Source organism: Eleutherodactylus coqui, chromosome 3, assembly GCF_035609145.1.
Source record: "Eleutherodactylus coqui strain aEleCoq1 chromosome 3, aEleCoq1.hap1, whole genome shotgun sequence".
Taxonomy (NCBI): domain Eukaryota; kingdom Metazoa; phylum Chordata; class Amphibia; order Anura; family Eleutherodactylidae; genus Eleutherodactylus; species Eleutherodactylus coqui.
This window is the reverse complement of record NC_089839.1, coordinates 98,199,986-98,224,977: the sequence shown is the minus strand read 5'-3', so window position 1 is coordinate 98,224,977 and position 24,992 is coordinate 98,199,986. Positions and strand designations below refer to the sequence as shown.

Here is a 24,992-nt window from a genome sequence, read left to right as displayed (position 1 = left end):
CACCTGCGTTAGGGTCAGTTCAGGGTTTCCGTCCCTCTGCTCTGTTTTTGGAAGAGTGAAACTGAAATAAAACAGATCTGTATTTTTCCCCATTGACTTCAATTGGGGTCAAGAGAAGAAAAAATGGCTTCCGTTTGCTTCCATTTCGTCAGTTTTTTTTCCAAAAAAACCCCTAAAAAACCAAAAACCTAACAAGATGGAAATAACTGAAACATTTCCATTTGCTCCATGTTTTTTTTTTAGACCCCCCTCCCTCCCCCCGTTGAACTCAATGGGGATACAAATAGATCTTTTTTTATCTTTCATTTCAGTTTTTCTCTTGCAAAAACAGAGCAGAGACACAGAAATCTTGAAGGCCAGGCTCACACTAACGGGTCGGATTCCGCAAGTGGATTTTCACAGTGGAAAGCTTGCGCTTTTTTGTGGAAAGTCATTTCGAATAATAGCAGAATATCGCAGATGCTTTTATTTTTCCACGCACATGTACACTGTGCAGAAGAAAGATCTCTCTCTGCTCTCCAGCCAGCATTCAGGCTTTTTTATCTATTTTCCTATCAAGTTGTGAGCGTTTCCGCCACTCATACGCAATGTTAGTTTCGTATGGGCTATGGATCGCTCACATCCATATACATCTATTAAGTCCATCTGCGTGGAATCCACGCTAAAATAGAGCATGCCGTAATTTTTCTTCCACTCACGGAATACAGAATTCCTACCCACGAGTGAGATGCTTCCAGGCAGCATCTTTGTCATATTAAAAATCGGTCTCTACATGTTTTATTGAAATATAATGTATAATCCCATGTAATTTAAGGCATGAATTTCGTACGGTGTTTCGGCAGGAAAGCTCTCAGCCAACCAGGGGTCAAAAGGGCAGCTCAGTGCTAATGATTAAAATTCCATGCATTTCGTATGGTGTTTCCATATTTTTGCCCACCCCTATGTGTGTATATGTGTATTCCAATTCTATCCATTCAGTCATGTCCGACTCTTGGATACTCTGTGGGCCGGCCCTCTCTATCCTTCTCTTTTCTGTGCAGCTGCTTTTAATTACCTGATGTCCATTCCCATGCCCTTCCTGATGGGGTCCAGCCAACGTGTCTCATGTCTTCCCAGTTTCCTTTTACCACTGACTATTCCAAGTAGCATCTCTTTTTCCCAGTGAATTCACCCTCATCACGTGTCCTCATATATATAAAATGGGAAATTAATTTAATTTAATCCCCATCTGCATTTAGTAATACATAAACTATATTTTAACCTGAATTTATTATGCCAAAACGTCATTCAGGCCTCATGCCAGAGGCATAATTGAATTGCGGAAGCCGCGCATGTCACCCGCACGTGCGATCCACAGTTCAATTAGCCGATAGACAATCAATAGGCATCAGCAGGTAATTAAATACCTGTGGATGTCATTTTTCCTGATTTGCGGATCACACACGCTGGGATACAAATCGCAGCATGCTCCATTTTTCTGCGGATCCTGTACAGACAGCTTCCTTTGAAGTCAATGGAAGCCGTCCAATCTGCATCACACTCACAGCTGACACTGCGGACATGCCGCTGATCATGTGGGGAAATCAGGGGATTAAAAAATTTTTTTAAAAACTCCACTGTGCACGTGCGGCGGCGCACCAGCCCGCATTTGCAGTGAAGAAGATGGAGAGACCCGCACAACCACGCAGAGGATCTGGACAAGTAAGTACTGTCCTCTCCCGCGGGCAGGGTGGGATTCCGCTGCGGGCTCCTGCCCATGGAATCCGACCTGCCCGTTTACCTGCGGCCTAAGAGGGCTCAGCGTACATGTTTTTTATTCCTAACTTTATTGGTTCGCTGGGCATGAATGGATTATGGCAAGATAAATGTATTTATTTTTGTAAATGCATTTTTGTGCATATCATCGCGGAATAAGACCATAACTTTCCCAGTCTCCGTTACTATGCTGTCACTCGTTGACAGATTGATAGAACTAGTATGAATATTATTTGTGCTACAGCAGGACTGAGACTTGGAAATGAGATGTTGTGTTTAACTGAAGAACAATTCCACTTACGATCAAAGACTTGTTTGACTGTAGAGGACTGTATATGTAGGTGTAATAAAATGTTATATTATCTGAGGGGCAACTAGTTGAATACTATAAAAAAGTGGCAGCCATGTTTGTGAAAACAGAAGCCTTTACTAAGCACAGGCTCATATTGCGAGACTCATAAAAGCATAGTACTAAACTCTAAGATTGGGAGGTAAGAGCAGATGCATCATGGATATTTTTCCTTGTTTTGTTTTTTTTCTAACTTTGTCATTTTCTATTGGACTGTAGTTTTGTGGGTGTATTCTGGTGCTGCGGCATGTTGGGAAATGGTTGTTTTTCATATTTAACACTTCGTCATCTTCAAGGTGGAATTTGGGTTTGGGATCCCCCAGTACAACCCAGATTGCCATCACAGTTCTCTTATTTTCCAGCGATTGAACAATGCTACTACTTTCATGGTAGAAATTATAAAGGCCAAGATCGTAGAAAATTTTGGCGCGGCCCATCGACGTATAATCACATGAGATGGATATTTGCCCAACTTCTCTATTGTTTAAACCAGCATATATATGCGTTTTGAGGTCAGCAGACCCCTTCCTCAGTAATTGCTGGATGCTGACGGCGTGGTTGTGAGAAAATTTGGTATGCTGAATCTACTCTCAAACACACCGTCAGCATCCAGCAATTACTGAGGAAAGGGTCTGCTGACCTCGAAACGTGTATATATACTGGTTTAATAAATTTTGTCAAATCTCATGTGATTATATACATTTATAGGTCGCGGCTTATAGCCAAATTTTTCAACCATTTTGGCATTTGTTGTCTCATCATTTACCCAGTTGGGAATGATGATACTTGAGGTCAGGTTTTCCCTTTATTAAAAAATTTCAGCTCACCGCTCTTCAAAAAAGGACATGGTCCTCAATTTCTTTGTCTATTTTTTTGCCGGGATTGCTCCACTATTCTTCTACTATCCTGCTTATGGTAGAAACTATGGAATTCTCTGAAAACATAACTTGCAAAGCTCTCATCTATCCATCAGAACTGTTCAAACCTCTGCTTATTCTGTGCTAAGGAGTCCAGTAGGTGGTACTATTTACTGATGGACCATTATCTCTGTACATATACTTATATAGGGAAGGGTGCCGGTCACTGATAGCACCGCCCGCTGGACCCATAAACCCAGAATACAGATTTAACTAAATAAATTGGCAATTTACTGAATCCTTTCTCACAAATTTCTAAATCTCTTTTCTCAGCTCCCCTTGCTTTATAAAATGCTGCCCTGACTGGACCGCATTTTTAATGTGACAGATGCCCGTAATTAGAAAAACATGGTTCCTTTCTCTCAAAAACTACACCATACCTTCCCAAACGTTGTGTGTGGTATTGCAGCTCAGCCCCATTCACTTCCATGGTACTGAATTGCATAACCAACGACCACATATATATAGATGAGGAGCTTTTTTCATAGACACCAACCATGCTTTTCTAATCATGGACAATTCATTTAAAATAATTAGATTTTTGTAATTGTTGGTTAGACATTTTGCAGCATACTGACCTCTTAACAAAGACACTATCTTCTAAGGCTGGGTCCACATGGGCTGATTGTCAGCAGTATGTCCGCAGCGGGAAGCCTGCTTCCAAACTTGCACCATTTGGTGCGGATTTTGAAGCAGATTTTATCACAAGTTTCTGTGGGGTTTCACACCCTCATTGAAAGGGGGTTAGGTCCGCAGCGATAAAATTGAAGTCCGCACAGGCTTTGTTTGGGGGTATTTTCACAGCTTGTGGACGAGATTTTCAAAATCTTGTCCACTTTGCTACTACTGTAAATGAAGGATCCGCACAGAAATTCTATCCCATATGGACCCCATCTAAGGTCTCATTCACCTTGGCATTTTTGGTTAGTTTTCCTGTTTCATTGTATGAACAGAAGAATTGCACCAGTGGCAGATCAGAACCATCATATGACGGAACCGAATGGTACTGAGCAGAGGCGTAACTTGAAGCCCCCGGGCCCCGATGCAAAACTTGTAACAGGGCCCCCAACTATAATGCTTTACTCATAGTACTGGGTTCCCTATATTGAGAAGAGAGGCCTTATGGACCCCTTAAGGCTCCTGGGGGGGGCAACCGCATCCCCTGCATCCTCTACAGTTACGCCTCTGGTACTGAGCAAATCTCATTGACCTGCACTATTTTTTCAACTGAATTTAGCAACGGAGGTTCCAAATGGAATCTTCCAAGTGATGTGAACAAGCCCTACTCGGGTTCCAATACTTCGCATTCTTGTTTACATTCAGAACTTGACTGACTGTCATGACTTTGTGTTGCTTGCAGTTTGTTACAGTGTATCAGTTTACGCAATCCTTTGTAAGGTAAACACAGCAACATAAAACTCAAACAAACACAAAGTAGAGTAGAAAGTTGCAGAACGTTTCATTGACGAATGATAGAACTTGATTCACATTAGACCGGACGTCCTCTTGAATATTTCATACATTGTGCGCCGCTCTGTGATGTTTTTTTGAATGCCTTCCAATAAGAAGTCACAAATAAAAGCTAATGTACTGGACTAACCTGGCTGAGCGGTGTTAATTGGACTAGAGAGCTCATATTTGTATAATACTCTTGTGAAGAGCTTGACATATTGACTGTCAGAGAGTTGTTAAAATCTCATCGTTTAACATGTTTTAAAATTCTGCAGTGTTTTCCTAAATGTCGCTTAATTTTGTGGAATGATTTGCTTATACTGAATTCGCCTATGTTTATAATCAGCTTTCCTGATTTGATGCGACATGTACAGAATAAGGAAAACCTTAATTGGCTGGTAAAATAATAGTGCACTTGATTAAAGACCCGCTGAAAAGAAATCTGGAAATGTGTGTTGATTTAGAATGGAGAGTTTCCTTATGAAAAGTGGAGATCTGAGAACTATAATCATGTGAAATATACAAAGTAGGTGTTGTGCGTCACATATCAGAGGAAAACCAGCAAGTCTCACATTGACTTGTATGAATGCTGCTATCCAATAGGTGGCGCTGCAGAGATATTGATCCATCTTCTTTATTTGCACCAAAGTGGAGGACCCACGCCACAGCGTGTATATAGTTATATAGTTGTAGGGGAGTTACAGTGGCCAAGTAAGGTATACAGCAGCCAAGGAATTTGCCATAGGCTACTTTCACACCTGTGTTACTGTCAGTTCAGGGTTTTTCAGTCCTAAGCTCTCACTCACAAGCTGAAGGTTGCAGGTTCAATCCCAGACTTGTCACAATATACACATAGGGGTGAGGTAGATGCTCCTCAGTATATGCACACAGAATTCAGTTATATTCTCCTCAATATATGCACATAGAGGTGAGGTAGAGTCTCCTCAGTATACAAATCATTTCCAGGCTTTATGGTTTCTGAGAAAAGAACTTTCTCATGTATTGCGGATTTTCACAGTTTTTCATGCTTAGAATTAAATATTGAAAGCATGCCCCATTATTTTTCATATCAGGATATAAAGAATAGTTTTGCCAAATTTCAAGTTTGTACGACACCGGGAAGATACATTACATAGGGGTGCACTTACTTTTGTGACCCCTTAACTTTTCCTATTCAGGACCTAAAGAATGGTTGTGTCAAATTTCAAGTTTGTACGACACCGGGAAGTTAGAGCATTAATGGTGAATCAGTCAGTCAGTTAGGACTTTCGTGTTTTGCCCGTGCAAATACACACACACACACGTGTGAAGCTGGTTCAGGACCTAAAGAATGGTTGTGTCAAATTTCAAGTTTGTACGACACCGGGAAGTTAGAGCATTAATGGTGAATCAGTCAGTCAGTTAGGACGTTCGTGTTTTGCCCGTGCAAATACACACACACACACACGTGAAGCTGGTTCAGGACCTAAAGAATTGTCGTGTCAAATTTCAAGTTTGTACGACACCGGGAAGTTAGAGCATTAATGGTGAATCAGTCAGTCAGTTAGGACTTTCGTGTTTTGCCCGTGCAAATACACACACACACACGTGTGAAGCTGGTGTTAGGAAAAAAAGGTAATAAAGTAAAGCACTATAGAAATCTAAAGCACATTCATTAAGATGGCAAGCGTTCATGGAGTACACATCGCGCCAGTTGTTCGGTGAGTTGGAATACGTTTTGTTTCTCATTCCTAATATAAATAATCTATATTTTTCCTCCTACAAAGGCCACAATGTAGTTAAGGGTTTCTGCTGCGCCACTCCGTGTCCCGTCCCATGCATCTTTATATAGCTGCAAGTAATTTATTAACACAGTGTGCAGATTGCTTGACTGACATTAATATTACACTGATATAGCAGAGATTAAGGCACATAACAGTCGCTTACAGTCTAACACACAATTGCTTCTGTCGTCTTTCTTTGATTTCTCGAGAGCTCGGCGCAACAAGAACAAATACAGAATTATATTTCTATAGATTCTACAGATTATTCCGCCGTCTCTGTAGCTTAGATCGTCTTTCCTAGAAAAGCTGACATGTGTAATTAGAGGTTGGATATTAGAAATGGATTGGAATACGTGGAAAAAAACAAACGCAGCGATATTTACACTGTAATTAAGTTGGAGTTCTGTTTTTAAGCGCTTTTTAAAATGATATTAGGGAATTGCTTTAACAATAGTTTTCTCATATACAGTAAGGCCTCACTCACACAGGCGTTTTGGTACAGCATTTAGCACTGCATTTTCAGCGCTGCACTAAACACTGTAAAAGGCTCCCATTCATTTCATTTGGGCTGCTCACATAGGGCTTAAAACGCAGCGTTTCCAACGCTACGCTTTGACAGCGTTGCATTTTCTATTTTTGGGCGTTTTCAGCCCTGCGTCGCCCATTAAAATGAATGAGCAGTAGTTTTAGCACTGCTGAAAACGCGGCACCACTTGCTGCCGCGTTTTTGTCAGAGTTAACCACACAACGATTTTCGGGGGAGGGCTTGCAATATAAGCCTTACCCCGAAAATCAGTCTGAGCTACACTAGATAGAGAAAAAAAAAGTAATACTCACCTAGCCGCTGCCATCTGGGTCACGTCCGCTGGTCTCTGCCGCTGATCCGGGCTTCCCCTGCACCCACAAGTCTATTGCCGTAGGCCAGGTTTGAGAAGCCCACCTCCAGCAATAGACTGCTGTGATTGGTTCTTGGCGCTGCCTCGATGCCCAATCACAGTCCTTCATTGACTGTTTCAGCCAATCAGAGCTTGCAACTCTGATTGGCTGAGACTGTCAATGAAGGGCAGTGATTGGGCATCGAGCCAGCGCCGAGAACCAATCACAGCAGTCTATTGCTAGAGGTGGGGTTCTTAAACCTGGCCTACGGCAATAGGCTTGTGAGTGCAAGGGGAAGCCCAAATCAGCGGCCACGCCCCGGACGGAAGTGGCTAGGTGAGTATTGTTTTTTTGTTTTTTTTCAGCATCCTTGGCTGCGTTTTCAGCTGTGCTGGAAACGCAGCCAAAACGCTGGCATAAAGAATGCTTCTCTGCAAACGCCCTGTGTGAGGGAGGCCTTATTGTCTGAACGGCTTCCTTTCCCAATACTAACCTGGAATCTAGCCTGTAGTCTATGGATGAACTTCTCAATAAGGATTCACACAAACATATTTGCACAGCATATTAAGGCCCATTTACACCAGCAGATGATCGCTAAAAAATCGCTAATTGGCGATCATTTTAGCGATCATCAGGGCGTCTAAATGCACGGCCATCGTGCGCTTTTCGGGCACTGCTGGCTGATCCTTAAATTCAGTCCAACCTAAAAATCATCATTCACTCTTATCAGAAGTTCTCAAAGGGGAGTACTGATTGCATTGTTTCCCCATGAGTGCAGATAAGAGCCCTCTGGCTATTAACCGATTTCAGCTAAGGCTTCATTTACACACCTAATTGGTACTTAAGTAGCTGAGTAGCTACCTAATAGTTTATGCAAAATGATCGCTCAATGCTGTCACTCAAACTTTCGTTTTAGCGATCTTTGAGCGATCATCTGCTCGTGTAAATGGGCCTTTACACACAGAAAATTTGTGCATGCAAATATGCAAGAAGCATTGCACAAATATGTGGCACAAATGCGCTTATAGCCATTTTGTTTGCACTACTATTGGTATTGCATTGCCTTCCTTATCCTCACATGGATAGTTATGGTATGGCTCATTTGGATGGTTATGGTGCAGCTTACATGAATGATAATGCTATAACTCGCATGTATGGCTTTGGTATAGCCCATGTGCATAGTTTTGGTATATATGTGGGCTATATCATGTCAGCCCACATGGATATAGCTGACATGAGTCATTTTGGTATAGTCCACATGGCTGTAGCCCACATGCATAGTTTTCATATAGCCCACACAGATATAGCCCACATGGGTAGTTTTGGTATTGTCCACATGGATATAATACAGCCTGCATGGGTAGTTTTGGTATTGTCCACATGGATATAATACAGCCTGCATGGGTAGTTTTGTTCCAGTCTACATGGATATAGCCCACATGCGTAGTTTTGGTATAGTCCACATGGCTATAGCCCATATGGGTAGTTTTGGTATAGCCCACGTGAATATAGCCCACACGGGTAGTTTCGGTATAGTTCAGATGGATATAGCCCATATGGGTAGTTTCGGTATTGTCCATATGGATATAGCCCACATGGGTAGTTTTGGTATAGTCCACATGGATATAGCCCATATGGGTAGTTTTGATATAGTCCACATGGATATAGCCCACATGGGTAGTTTTGGTATAGTCCACATGGATATAGCCCATATGGGTAGTTTTGATATAGTCCACGTGGATATAGCCCATATGGGTAGTTTTGGTATAGTCCACATGGATATAGCCCATATGGGTAGTTTTGGTATAGTCCACATGGATATAGCCCATATGGGTAGTTTTGGTATAGTTCACATAGATATAGCCCACATGGGTAGTTTTGATATTAATCACACATGGGTGTGTTCCAGTGCATATGAACATGCCCTGCATGTGCAAATAGTACAGTAAATTAAGCAGACACTTGTGCAAATCAACCTCGTTCATAGCGAAATATGTTGTGCTGGGGTATGCACATTTGCACATATGGCTGTCACATGGGCATATTTGCACACGTTTTTCCATGCGTAAAATTTACACGTGCAATACGCAGAGAATAAAACCCATTTTTTCTCATTTCCCAATTGTTTATGTGTATTTTGCGTGCTCTCAACGAAAAAAAGTCATGCTGTATCTTTCTGCGCATTTGCGCCCCAAATTTTTTTATAAAAGTCTATGGGGGGTGCACATATGTGCATGCAATACGCTGCGCAATTCTGTGAAAAGAACACCTCTGAAATTTATTAGGCTAAATAGCTTTTTAAATTGGTGTGTGTTTGTCTGCTGCGCGCAAAAGAACATGCACTGTGTGCGCAAAAAGTGCAGTAAAATTTGCCAATATAATCAAAAAAGATTCATTCATAACTGTGTACTTAGGCACACCGTCATGCACAGTTCCATTTTCTGCAAGCAGAGTACGTAATTCTGACTCGTTAATGTGAGCAGAACTGCATAATTTAATGCATTTGATTGAACTGCGGGTTGCCACGGATCAAACGCTCACGCAATCTGCAATTCAAATCTGGTCATGTGAGACTGGCCTTAGGCCTTAGTCACGTGACCATATACGAAAAAACACCGAAAAATCGCGACTATCTAAATCATTGGATTCCAATTAGAGATGAGCGAGCGTACTCGCTAAGGGCACATACTTGAACGAGTATTGCCTTTTGGGAGTACCTGCCCCCTCGCAGGTACTCACAAAAGGCAATACTTGCTCGAGTATTTGCCCTTAGTGAGTATGCTCGCTTATCTCTCATTCCAGTGTATTCATTCAGATGAATGATTTTTGGGAGTCGTAAAAGAATCGCGCCTAGAAAAATACCACTGTGGTGACCGGTCATTCATGTGATTTTACGTTGCATACGGGTGACCACAAAAACGCATACGGTCGTGTGAAAGAGGCCTAAAGGTAGATCTGCTGCATAGAAGAAATTCAGGCGTTTGCGGACAATGTGTGGCCTTGTGTGAGAAGTATGACGGATGATTCAGTACTAATGACTAATCTAGGATTTATCTGCTGAATTAATTGTAAGTGGCTGGAGTGTCTGCAGTGCTCGGCGCCATCATTGAGTCACTTAATTGAATATAGGCATAAAGGAACATCGGAGTGTTGCGCTGTGTAGGAAGAATTGTTTGCAGGAAATCTACATGATATTCTGTAACAAACATGATGTGATTGAAACATCCAATAATATTATCAATTATTAAGTAACAGATGGCAGTGTGTCATTAAACATTTATTAACTTGTTTCCAAATATCCTTGACTCTATTTTAAAACTGTTCCATCTTTATGAATCTACACAAACAACGCTATAAAAGGGTATTCCGTATGCCACCTAAAATATGTCTTGATACTAATAAAATCCTTATTCTGCACCATTGGGATTTTTGCATCTGAGTGTTTCTGGTTTTATATGCTGTAAGCTGCTTTCTTTATGAGGGTATTTAGGTACAATGTGGATTGTAGGTTTAATTAAAGGGGTATTCAAGCCTTAACCCTTTCCAATTCAGTTTCAGACCTTGTCCGACATTGAGTTTTCCCTGCATGGCTCTGATGCATAGCTACATCGGAGCGCTGACCTGCATAGTGTAATATACATATGCAGAACAGCTTCTGACATTGGTAAGCTGTTCTGCATAGTGTTAGAAACATGTGTCGGACGTCACCCAACATCGGAGCTATGCAGGAAAATCTAAATGTTGGACTAGGTCAGATACTAGATTACAAAGGTTTAAGGCTGGAATACCCATCGGAGTGATGTCCTGCATTCTGTAATATACATATGCCGAACAACCGCTGACATCAAAGCTCTGTCCTGCAAACTGTAATATACATATGCAGAGCAGCCTTCAACATTGGAGCTCTGTTCTGCATAGTGCAATATACATATGCTGAAGAACCTCCAACATGGGAGCACTGTTCTGCATAGTGCAATATACATATGCAGAAGAGCCTCTAACATTAGAGCTCTATTCTGCATAGTGCAATATACATATGTTACACACATTGTACGCAGTTATAGGATTCCTCTGTATAGTACTGTATTACTACAGGGATATCTATCTATCTATCTTTAGAGAAATTAAAAATGAATAGAGTCTTATTCTACAAATGTACAGAGTTATATCAATATACATAAATTTACGGGATTATTGCAAACAATCTTCCTGATGTGATTCATTCATAATTCACGTTCAGTTTTCAAAAAATTGCTAATAAAATCATCACGGCAGTTTATTTTTATGCGTCTCTGTTAAGCAATTCCAAGGAATCCATAATGCGCTTCCCCCCAAAAATAAGTCAGAACTGGGGAGTGTGCGTGTAGCAGGGGAATTGGATTGTACAGGGGTAAGCCTTATCGCCAATCCTCTAGGCAGGGACACTCATTTAAAGGCATTCCCTGGGAAAATACTGACAAAATAATTAAGCCTTGCCATAGTCTAATATAGTGCGCAGTTAATGTTTCATCCTTGTAAACCGTGTTTGTATGCTTTCACCGCGTACATGCCTATATTAGGAAAATAGAGCTCATTTCCCAGTGAGCTCGTGTTTACAAAAAGTGATACAGATAATGCACGGCTCTTAAAAGCGAGTTTCCTACTAATGATAGTGGGTTAGTTTGAATAAATGTGTTATGCAACTAGTTAACGCTTCTCCTGAGGGCTTCTTCAGATGAGTGTATGCACGAATATGTTCAGCTCAGCGCAACTTATTTGTGCAGTGAACAAGGCTGATTTGTGCTCGTGTCCGCGCATAGTACTATAATGAGCTGGTGCATACACTATGTTGACACAAGTATTGGGACACACATAGAAGGTGATAAAATTTGATTTTATTCACATTTTTTAATACTGTGTTGGGTCGCCTCTGGCCTCAGTGACTGCACTACCCCTTCTGGCCGCTTTTGTACACCGAGATGACGTTCTAGTTTATCCCAAAGATGCTCAATGGGTTTGAGATCCGAACTTTGGGCTAGCCAATGAAGTTTACATACATTGTGCTCCTCACAAGCCTCAACACTGTGTTGTATGGCATGGTGCTTGGTTATGTTGGTTGAAACACAGAGCTGTACCAAAGTATATATACATACACACACATATATATATATATATATATATATATATATATATATATATATATATATATATATATTTATATTAGCTCTGTATTACTGTCCACAAAATGCAGACAAAATCTGGAGGTAAAATTATCTGACAGTGGCCTTAGACTTGTCGGGGGGGCCACAAATTTCATGCAGTCCCGGCCCTTGGCAGCCTTCATTTGCCCCTTACTTTCATATTTCTCATCTATCTTTTACTCACATTTCATAGGAACCCGAGTGCAAACTATTGTTCTTCATTATGACTTATTCTATGCTGAGGAGATTCAGACTGCATTGTCCTTCAGCTGCTTCACTGGACAGTGAATCTGCTGCATGTAAGGAAATACTTGTCTGATTTATTACACAAGTTTGAAGTTATTAAAAGTTTAGGAAATCGTAAGGTGACTAAGCAGATGTCTCTCTTAGAGAAAAGAACAAGGGGGCACCCAGCAAGACCTCAAACAACCTATGACTCACAATGTATAGATGCAGATGGGCTCTTAGCGCCTCTGGTTCACAGTATAAAAAAAAAAATCACAGTGCATGCAACATATATACTTAATATACCTGGTTCCCTTCTTTTCAGTGTTGCTGCGTTTTTCCCCCATTCCCAATCTGCTCTTGATACATGCTAAATGACTGTGCATTGACTAGCCTGACAATTTGGCAGTGTACTTGGGTAGTCTAAGGATGGACTGATGCTGATGATGTAGGCACTGTGTCCATCTTCTATCTTGCGTTGCAGGTCCATTCTAATGTTCTAGTAATAGGCAAATGCATATGTATATTAAAACAGATACTACCAATATTGGAAGCTCTTGTTACCTGTTCTTGTCCTTTTACTGGGCCAGGACTGGTGTCGTGTGCCTATAAGGAGAGGACACAAAAACTGTGTGGAACGCCTTTCAACAATGTCAGGTGTCTTTATCAAGCATTGGTGCTTGATAAAAATGCCTGAGAGCATTGAAACTCGTTGCAATTTTTACCTGACCTGTAATGTTTTGGAATTAAACAGAGACTGATTTGATTTGCTGGTATTGACCTTATATAAGTTGGTCCAACGAGCGCTGAGAACCTTTTTATTTGTCTTCTGGGAATACTTTGATTTTATGCCACGTGTGAAGAGTTGGCATATACTTCCCAGCAGCTCTCCTAAACATATAGGATACAGATCGTCTGTGAAAGTCTCTACTTTAATTTAAAGCCGGGATTTCCAGGTGCTAGGGGAGTGTTCCCTCCTGGAACCCTACTAGACACCGGGTAAGTCCTCTTTTTTCCTGCCTACCATAACCTTGGACAAGGTTTTATATATTCTATATTGTGGAGCGCTGTCCTAATTATTGTTAAAAACTGTGTGGAGACATCTAGGGGGTTAGTAGTCTCTCCAACAGGAGACCCCCTAAAAGAGGTGTGGGGACACCTAGAAGGTGAGCGAGGAGACTTATAAGGCCATGTAAGCGCCTCTGGGTAATTTATGCAAATAAGGAAGACGAAAAAATACCTCTTCAGCGCCTTTTACTGGCACACTAGGTGAACTGGCAAGGAATGAAATCTTAAAATTGAATCACAACATTATGATGCATAAATCTTTCAGATGTCCATAAAGTCCATTAAATGTGAACATCTTTAATGTAGTAAACATATTCTTTCTGTTCCACCACTAACAGGGGCCTAGCTATAAGGGTCACAGTTGTGACCCAGCCCCTAAGTCAGGGGGGCCCCACAAGCCCTCCTCACCTTGGTATTAAAGGAGCCAGTATTCTCCTCCAGACTCCCAGACTGTGTCCCAAGACTGAAGCATTGGTTTGCAGTGTCAGTTATGCATGAAGTGTTATTTAATAGGGAGCACTGCTCCCTTACTAAGTGATATCCATATAAGACCAATTGTGTGCTGCTTGCCTGCCAGTGATTCCATGTTGCTGGTGAATTTAAGGTACCACCACATATGTGTATATAACTGTATGTGTAAAAGTGTGTCTGCATATGTGTTTATGTTTATGTGTATAACTATGCCTAAAGGCCCTCTTACACAGGGACGACTATCCGGCAAACGATGCCCGACAGTCATCCCCGTGCATACTCGCACCTGTGCTGTTACACGGGAGCGAGTATCACTGGATCGCTCACAGAGTGGCCGGCAGGGAGGCGGGATGGCTGGAGGAGATTTCTCTCCCTCACCCCATTCACTGTAAGCAGTGGCCATTCAGTACTGGACGGCTGCTATTTACACCGAACGATGGTCGTTCTGGATTTTAAGCATGCCTAAAACTGAACGACTAGATGATTCTCATCCAGTCATTCAGTTTATGCATGCTTTTACATGGGACGATTATCATTCAAACTCCATGGGAGCGCAGGAGCCTAAACAACCAGAACGATAATCACCCTGTGTAATAGGGCCTTTGTATGTCTTTGTTTAAGAGTGTGCCTGTATGTTTGTAAGACATTTTATATGTGTGGGTTTTTTTGTGTGCTGGGTGCACACGTGGCGGGTTTACCACAGATTATTTGTGTAGACCATTCACAGGGGAAATCTGCGGCATTTACAGCAGCAGCAAAGTTGGTGAGATTTTTTAAAATTCATTCACATGCTGTGGAAGACATCTGTGCAGAAATTGACCAGTGCAGTGAGTCTTGGATCCACAGCATGTCAATTATAGCGGTGGATTTTCAGTGCAAATCCACCTCTACAAATGAGGAGTATTCTGTCTCAAAAGCCACATTAAAATCCTCACCAAATGGTTTGGCTTTTGTGTGTTGGATCTACTGTTGAATGTCCACTGTGGACACTGGGCAACAAATTTCAACCCAAAATGCAGATTTCACCCTTTGCAATGCAACAGATTTCAAATGATGAAATCTGCACTCAAATCCACAGCAAATAATTGACATACTACAGACTTGCAATCCGCAATGTATGTCAGTTCTGTGCAGAATTTTTCTGCACCATGTGGATAAGATTTTTTTGAAAGCTCATCCAAATGGCTTCTACTGTAAATGATGCCCTGTATGGACATACTCTTACTATATAAGTTTAAGGACACTGTACATTAATAGGTAACATAAATGCTGCAGATTTTCTGCAGCACAATTAACCTACAGAAAATCCTCAACATTTTACACTACAAGCAATGTGCACGAGAGTTCTAGAAATCTCACCCACAAACTAAGGAAAAATCCACAGCATAAATCGGCCTCCAGTCAATTTATGCTGTGAATTTTCTATGCTTTCCCTCTAAAAATTCCATAGTGGATCTAGCTGAAGTGGCCATACTATTATGCACTATTTGTTTGACAACATGATACATGTTATTTGATGGACATGGCACAACTTTGAGGACAGCACGGCATTTGCAAGCAGCATATTTTTAAAAAAATCCTTTAGAAGGAAGTATGCATTGACCTTTGTTTTGGTACTGTACGAGGGGCTGCTGATAAGTCTTTGGCTTTACCCAGAAAGAAATGAGATAGGAAGATGAAACTTTACATTTATTCCACATACTCTCCACTGATGTCAACACACTTCTTACATCGGTATTCAAGTTTTGTGAGCCTTGCAAAAAGTAGGATTTTGGTTGTGCCTCCAACCAGTCATCCGTAGCAGCCATGGCATCAGAAATGGTGTGAAATTTGATACCCCTGAGGTGTTTCTTCAGGTTTGGAAACAGATGATAGTCGGAGGGAGCTAGATCTGGTGAGTAAGGTGGGTGGTCAACCAGCTGGAAGCCTAGCTCCACCAGTTTTGCTGTGGTCGCTTGTGCAGTGTGAGCGGAGGCTTGTCCTGCAGGAACAAGATTCCTTTGGACAGCTTGCCACGCCTTTTGGCCTTCAGAGCTGCCTTCAATTGGTCCAAACGTTCAATGTAATACCTTGCATTGATGGTGGAACCATATTGAAAGTAATCCACTAGCAGCACGCCCTCCTTATCCCAGAACACAGACGCCATCACCTTAGTGGCTGATTTGTGCACCCTGAACTTCTTTGGGCGAGGAGAACCACTGTGCCTCCACTCTTTTGACTGCTCCTTGGTTTCAGGGCCATACAAATAAATCCAGGTCTCATCCATAGTGACCAGTCGATCCAGGAAGTTCTTATCAGTCCGGAAACGCTGACAAATGGATCGGGAGGTTTTCACTCACATGCTTTTCTGATCTGTTGTCAAACATTTGGGGACCCACTTTGCAGATAGCTTCTTCATGGTCAAATGTTCATGGATAATGACACAAACACGTTCACGAGAAATCCCCATGATGTCTGCTATTCCTTTAGCTGAAATTCGCCGATTCTCCAGTACAAGGTTGTGCACAGCATCGACGATCTCCAGAACAACAAACTCTCTCGGTCGTCCAGGACGTTCCTCATCGTTGGTGCTGAATTGGCCCGTTTTAAACTTGGCAACCCAGTTCTTAACTGTTGAATATGAAGGGCATTGACCCCCCAATGCCTGCGACATATCACCATGAGTATCCTTCGCGGACTTTCCTTGCAGAAACAAGAATTTTATCACTCCTCTGCTCTCATTTGCTGTGAATATTGCCTTAGACTCCACCATTTTGTTTTCCCGCGTGCCTAGATCACTGTTGCCATAAGCTACAAACACAAAATTTTGAACCATATATTAGACACATAAGGCTTTCATGTGATGTAACATTCGTTACAATAGAAACAAAAAAGGAACACAAAGCCAAAGACATATCAGCACCCCCTTGTATCTTTGTAGTAAGCTTGCATCTGGCACTGTATCTTTACATTAAGCTCAGTTTTCTTCAGTGTATATATAGTAGCTTAATTCTGTTACTGTATATCTGTGCAGTAATCTTGGTTCTGATTTCATATCTATGTAGTAGGACTGAGCCTTTTCATGTATTAGGTGCATCATGCACCAAGAAACATTATACTAAGACTAGCATTGAAATGCTGGGCTTAGTAAATATTCTCTACTGTTCACAAATAATCAGCGCCTCTTAGACCCTAGTAGTGCGTCTAAGCTACTTGTGCTGCATCAAAGGGTAATTTAAGAGACCCAGCGATGCAACTGAAAGATACGGATGGGGTTGACGGACGTGAAGTGATGTTTCTAACTATATCTTAGACCAGGGTTTTTTTACACATTCTTTTTGCCATGGGTATCAGTATTTTATTGCAAGGCACATGAAACAATGTTTTTTTATTTCTAAATTTTGCATGTTGCAAAATGTTGAAAATATTCATATAATGTGTAATGTTCCTTCTGTGTCTATTTTTTATAATTGAATGTAATTAAAGCTTTATTGTGTATCTCGGCTCTTTTAGGGTTGGTGACCGGCAGAGCATGTTGGAGAAGGACCTTAAGAATTTCCAGGTCTTGGTCAAAGATCATGAGAACTTCATGAAATGGATCCAGGAAGCTGAGACCACTGTGAACGTTCTCATGGATGCATCACAACGTGAGGGTGTCCAGCAAGATGTCAGTCGCTTACGGCAGCTCAAAATGCAGCTACAGGTAAGGACCACTACAGGGAATGAAGGCCATTCTCTTCTTGGGAAGACCTGCCTTTGTCTTTCCTAAGTTTGTGAGTTTCCATTGAAACGTGATGGATATTGCTTCCTATTTCATTTTGTATAACGTTTGTATGGCAATCTGGGGTCGGGTGTTCAGGTACAATCCTGCTCCTTGTGAAGTTTTAAAGAAGAACCTAACACTCAGAAAGTTCAAAATGAATTTGACACTACAGCCTGATCATAAACCTTCCTCAGACCACCATTAACAATAATAAATGCAAATGGAGGTCAAGTCCATTTCACATTGCTATCTACTACTCTTACGCACATAGCTATGGCAATGCTGGCCTTTTGCACGTCTCTTATACTATTGATATACATAATTATTAGTCCCCACGACATTGGATACTAGAGATACAAGCCCCCCACGGCAAAAATATCAATTACAGATATAAAACTACTAGGGTTCACAGAAATGTGTACAGTCTTTTACATTAACTAGATTAACCCGATGTCGCTACGTGAACATAAAATGGTTGGGGAAATGGTTGTTTTGACCTGAAATCTGCTTGGTTAGGTGATTATTCAGAGTGTCACCTTGTATTTGGAGCAGATATCTAATATGAAAAAGCCTGTGGGTGTCTGTCTGTCTGTCTCTTTTTGTCGGTCTGTCTATCTCTCTGTCGGTCTCTTTCTGTCTATCTAAACAACTCTTCACTGTCTATAGCAGCGTTGTTGCCTGAAGCACAGCAGCACGAATAGATACATATCTCTGTCTATCTCTATCTATATATGTATCTCTCTATCTCTCTCTGTCTATCTATCTATCCATATTTCTCTTTCTCTTATACTATATATATATATATATATATATGTTGGCCGGGGAGTAGCAGTCACTATAGAGACTGGTATGTGTCAGCAGTACAGTATATACAGCCCCATCCGCTCCCGGCTGTACTCCGGCCCGGAGTTTAAACGGGCTTCACGTGCGCCTTGTACACTGGCTGTGTAGTTTGTTTGTTTGTGTGTGTGTCTCTCACTTCTTTCTCAGTAGCGCCTCTGTCTCTCTCCGGCGCTTCTCTCATAGCAGCACTTCACCCAGCAGGGATGTTTATAGTCGTGTGACGGTGAACTTAGCAATGCTTAAATCTCCCTAACAGCACCTGCCGCTATACTTAACATGGGGACTTTGACGTGGCCCGGCGGGTCACTCAATGTACCCACCTCAAATTTTAGGATTATACGGAGGGGGTGAGAGTCTAAGGAATCAAATGACATCAAAATCATACTCCTAAGGCGAGGCCAAGTTCTCATAGACTGGTGCAAGAAAAAGCTTTTTAATATTAAATATAAAACTTTTATTAATAATTATTAAATAAAAAAACAAAACAAAAACTAATTGCACCCTAAGCCGTCCTAAACACTAGTCTAGGTAATAGACCAAAAAAAGTAATTAAATAAAAAAAATATATGCGTAATATTTTTTGTTTTGGTATATTATCTAATAATTGGCTCAGATCTTGTTCTTTTCTTGACCCTGAATGTTAGATACCCCCCCCCCCTTTTTTTTTTCTCCATCTTTTTTATCAAGGGAAAAGGTAGAGTTAGGTGGGGTCGCCCTTTTAGGCGCAGTTACTCCACTCTTCCATCTTTAGACAAGTGTTTTAGATGTCTTAAGTTGCAATTAGTTTTTGTTTTTTTTTAAATATTAATAAAAGTTATATTAATGTAAAAGACAAGTTTTGTGAACCTTCTGTGTTGCAGTCTAAAATGCTGTCATCATGCTATATTTTATATTATCACGCTCTCACCTAACCATGCTGCACTTCACTGTAGCTGATTCCTCTAATTATTACTTCTATAAGTGTTTTTCCTATTGCGCATGTATGCTTTTTACTTACTAAGGGCTCATGCCCACGGCCGTGACGGACTACAATGGAAGCCAGCCGCACGTATTCCCACGGCATGTTCTAAATTTCACACTGCGGAATTCCACGGTGGAATTCCGCAGCGTGAACATTGATTAGGTTCAATAGAACTTAATAGCTGCAGGGCAATGCCAAGGATTTCTGCCGCATAGAACGCGGCTAAAATCCGTCCGTAGGCATTAGCCCATAACCGCCAGGAATATACATATTGTGCTGTTATGTTCCATTATACCCCATAGGATATTGCCTGTACCGTATTTGTTTTTATTATAATTCTTGACATGTGCTTCGAGGAAGGTCTGGGATTAGACTGAAACACCACAATTTGATATTAGCAGATTGTCTTCAATAATTTTTCATTTATTTGAGCTTCCTATATCATTGGGACATGTCTGAGTGATATCGTATGGACATGAAGTGAAACCCCGATTGTATTTTGTTAGATACTATTTTTCTGTGTCGTGCCTTTCATTTACAATCTGCAATACTGCATTAAGAAAATTGCTACATTTTGTTACACACACGAAGGGGATTCAGCTGTGAAAAATAGGTTTCTTCGATTTATGTCTTCTGTGAATTTCCTCGAGGAGAGGAATCAATATATGTCAGAAAATATTACATTTGTTTTCTGCTGAAGTATCCTAATGGACCAACATATTGAGCAATGGTTATCAATAATTATAGAAAAAAGTTACTTTCACCTTGTGAAGATGATGTGGGAGGCAATGCATTGATGAGAATCTTTCTGCAAGCTCTTCTGTTTGTTGGAGAAATGCTTCCTCTATTGTATTCATGTTGTATTCACAATGAATGCGTGTAATTTGATGGGGCAGAGTTCATTGTCTTACATTGAAGTACTTTACATTGAAAAAGACACATCTATTGTAATGTAACAGACCAATCATATAGACTGCAGAGGAATTTGCCTGTTAGCTCTTTACCATTATTTTTGCATCTCATTAGGAGACCGATGATTCAAGCACGTGATAGATCATCAAGATGAATCTCCAATAGGTTATACAGTCTCTCATATATCAGTCATTTCCAATCTGTGACTCTCCAAATACTCTAAGGGCTCATGTCCACGGGGAAAATAGGATTTAGGATCCGCAGCGGATTTCCTGCATGCGGATCCGCACCCCATAGGGATGCATTGACCACCCGCGGGTACATAAATACCCGCGGATCGTCAATAAAAGTGATTTAAAAAAAAATGGAGCATGAAAAAATCTGGACCATGCTCCATTTTCATGCGGGTCTCCCGCGGGGACGGCTCCCGCGGGCTTCTATTGAAGCCTATGGAAGCCGTCCGGATCCGCGGGAGACCTAAAATAGGAATTTAAAGCATTTACTCACCCGCAGCGGACCGCGAAGCTCTTCTCTTCCTCACGGCCGCATCTCCCTTGCTTCGGCTCGGCGGATGTGCCCGGCGCATGCGCGCGGCACGTCGACGACGTGCCGGCGACGTGCCGCCGGCGTCAGGAATTCATCCGCCGGCCGAAAATGAAGATCCGGCCGTGAGGAAGAGCAGAGCTTCGTCGCCCGCGCCGGATAGGTAAATTCTTTTAAATTGCTATTTTCGGCGCTCATGTCCGCGGGGCAGGAGGGACCCGCTGCAGATTCTCCATTGAGAATCTGCAGCGGATGTGATTTTCCCCGTGGACATGAGGCCTAAGGCTGTCTGTCCACAGGCGTTGCGATATCCCGCGGGCGGAGATCCACCACGGGATGCCGCCGCCTTGGAGCAGGAGCGGGCGGACAGATCTCTGCTGTTAGCCTATCTGACAGATAGGTTGACCGCGGAGAATCACGGTAAATTCTCAGCATGCTGTGAATTGCCGCCCAAGAGCGTAGAATCGTAATGATTCTCCGCTCGTGGACAAGGGGGAAGTGCTCTCCATAGCAACGCTATGGAGAGCTTTCACTGTGTTCCCCTCGGCCAGATTATCGCTGCGGGGAACGCAATCCAAACCCGCCCATGGATAGGCAGCCTAAAACTATCACTCCCCAGGTATGCTTGGAGTGGAGTTTTTCAAAAAGCTAGTGAACAATAGTTCACAAACTTAAAAAACTTGAAAGCTCGGCTCCCACTATAAAGTCTGTCTGTGTACGTTCTTTTTAATCATCGCACCTGTTTTTAGTTTTGCTCTTTAGATTATGTAGTATTGATTTCTATTGTTAATACAAGCAAGGTTTGTAACTTAGTTTTACCATAGGGAAAAGGAGTAGGTCCTGTGTAGGATAAAAACTCAGTTGGCTGTCTATGGTGATTTAAAGGGGTTGTCCCGCGGCAGCAAGTGGGTCTATACACTTCTGTGTGGCCATATTAATGCACTTTGTAATGTACATTGTGCATTAATTATGAGCCATACAGAAGTTATCAAAAGTTTTTTACTTACCTGCTCCGTTGCTGGCGTCCTCGTTCCCATGGAGCCGACTAATTTTCGCCCTCCGATGGCCAAATTAGCCGCGCTTGCGCAGTCCGGGTCTTCTGCTCTCTTCAATGGAGCCGCTCGTGCAGAATGCCGGCTCCGTGTAGCTCCGCCCCGTCACGTGCCGATTCCAGCCAATCAGGAGGCCATCTTCAGCAGGTAAGTATGAAGACGCCGGACCGCCGGGATTCAGGTAAGCACTCTCCGTTTGTTTTTTTTAACCCCTGCATCGGGGTTGTCTCGCGCCGAACGGGGGGGGGGGGGGGGTTAAAAAAAAACAAAAAACCAGTTTCGGCGCGGGACAACCCCTTTAAGTGTTACTCACATGTGCCTTGGTTTCTATGATTAATGGCAACATGCTTGCCTAAAACATATAAGACGGCATATGCTTTTTGTTCATCTATATCTGTCTGGATTTTTCAATAGAGAGAGTTTTTATGCTACACTTTACCTACTCCTTTTTCCTGTGCATCTGTTGTGGTTTCCAGCCAGTCCTTGAGTGGGAGCAACTGCAGAGGAGCTTTGCATAGAAACCGCATCCCTAATTTTTGTACGGCTTTTCCAACCACATTTAACCCTATTCAAAATAAAGTCATACAAATACAACAGTAGTGACAGTGTATCCTAAAAAATATGCATGACTCTAGTATGCTGGCTCTTGGAACACCATAGTAAAACAAAAAATCAAGGCTGGCAGTGGGGAGGTTGGACAATTGCTCAGGGCCCCACCTTTATATCGCTCACTTTGCTTCAGCACTATTTGTCAGCTGTCTGTCCTTTGATGTGAGTGGACAGGCAGCTGAGTCGCAGTGATGGGTAGCAACTTCTTTTATCCTCTACTGGAGAGTGATCCCTGAAGAAGGAACAGTATACTTGCCATCCTGGCTCCTCCTCAGCTCCGGTCACTGCTATACCTTGTCATGATGTTGTCCAGCATCAAGACGTAGTGTAAAGTGATGCAATCTTTGGATTATTTTGCCCAGGACGACACTTGATCTAAAACTGACCTTGCCGCCAATGAAGCAATATATTAGCAAACTGGTGCTGGGATTACCTTTATTAATTTTTGGTATTACTTTTGGACCACCAGTTTCTAGATGAATGGACTTCTGCTATTCATCTATTTGCATAAATACAGCTAGCTAGATAGATGTGCCTGTGTGTGGGCAGAAAGTAACTAGTAATCACCGTATTAAATGATGAAATGTATCATTTTCTGCCTGAAAGTAACGAAGGATCCCAAAAGATATTAATATTGTCAGTATCATTGCATATTATTCACACTTCGTTTCTTCATTTTCTCGCACGTAGTTTTACCTTGGATTTTATATCCAACTAGCCGGGGTTATTTTGTCACATTTGATGAGTACGTAGAATGCGTTTAAACTTGTACTCACAGCGACAGCTAATGATTGAAATCTGTGCAGTAAACAGCATCATTGCTAATGAATCTTGACATTAAAGAGATGTTAATTACCTAATGGTCAAGTGGAGTCCTGTAATCTTGATGGTAGTCTTCTGTGGCTAATTTGTATCCTCCATATTTTGCCGGTATGCTTATTATAGAGTATTTATGGTGTCTACACATACTTATAGTATATACAATACCGGTACATAAAGCAGTGCCAACAAATACCCAAGCTGGGCAATATTCATTAGATCCTGGCATGGGCAAATTTTACAAGTAGGATATATAATATTAGTTTGTTAAATTTCCACATTGCACAATTTTATTACCCTTCAGTGTATTGTTGGCTGCTGTTGAGGTTAGTCTATAGTTTGTTGGTATGCACTATCAGCTACAGGATATTGTAAAACTCTCTTGATGGTGGGCTGACATGGCAAATTTTTAGGAATTTGGAGTACCCAAAAGTTTTTTCGCTCCATTTCCTCTTCATTACAGTCATTTATATAAAGTGCTGGACCATTAACTCTAACTCAGTTTACTAGCAATAGTTGAGTATTAAAGCTAATGCAGTTATACAAATGTAATAACTTTGACTTTGCACATATAGTGGCTTTGGCATTCAAATAAAAATGCATTATTTTTATGATTGTGTTATAGCTTAGAAAAAATTAGTATGACTTTATTGTACATGATGACTGCGCTATTTCCAATGAAATTATCCACTTAATCTAATGTGCTTTATGTGTTTATCACTGCTGCAAGTAAAGACTTTGTCACGCTTATGGATCATGGATAGTTTAGATGCTGTCTGAAATAACAAACACCGCATTTAAGGTGATCAAAATTGCTTAAATTAACTGTTGATGACCTGCGATTCAGCATTTTGTAGTCTCCAAGCTGTTTTTACATTGTCCGCTGATGTATTGCACCACAATGACAGAGGGTCTAAAGTCTTATTAGTGCAATTTCAACTCCAACTGGTAAAGCATACCAACATTTTCAGATGACTTTCCAGAATAAGTTCTCATGTCTTGCCAATATAAGACTTGCATCCTTCATTTGTCAACATTTGTATCTGTGATTTTCATTCCTCTCTGAGTTGCTGTGAGGAGTTTAGTTGTTATACTGTGTTCTATTTACTGCACACAGAGACATGAGATATCTGCTCTCTAACTGCTTATAATGCATACACATCATCAGGGAGGACACAGGAGATGTACAGAACAGTTGATATGTGATTCTAATAGCTATAACACAGTAAATAACCACTTCATGTACTATTAGCTGCAGGCACCCTATGCAAATATCTGCTTGTTTTCTTCGTGCTCCCCCCACTCTCTATAGAATTCCATGGGCAGCGTGAGTCACCACCCTCTTTCACTTTCTATTCTCCATCTTATCTCTAGACATAGTGGGAGCAGGGACAAGTGAGCATACCACCTGTTATTTTATTGCAATGGAAAGGGGTTGCCCTGAGGTCTTACATC

At 41.5% G+C, this 24,992-nt stretch overlaps 1 protein-coding gene across 7 annotated transcripts in view; it reads left to right on the top strand.

Moving 5' to 3' along the window:
- Nucleotides 1–24,992, top strand: part of UTRN (utrophin) — a 701,048-nt gene that overhangs the window by 316,527 nt on the left and 359,529 nt on the right. For all 7 annotated transcript variants that reach the window (XM_066595903.1, XM_066595904.1, XM_066595902.1 and 4 more), the window contains one exon: nucleotides 17,549–17,738. In XM_066595903.1, coding sequence (XP_066452000.1) covers nucleotides 17,549–17,738 — 190 coding nt within the window. The remainder of the gene's footprint in view (nucleotides 1–17,548; nucleotides 17,739–24,992) is intronic.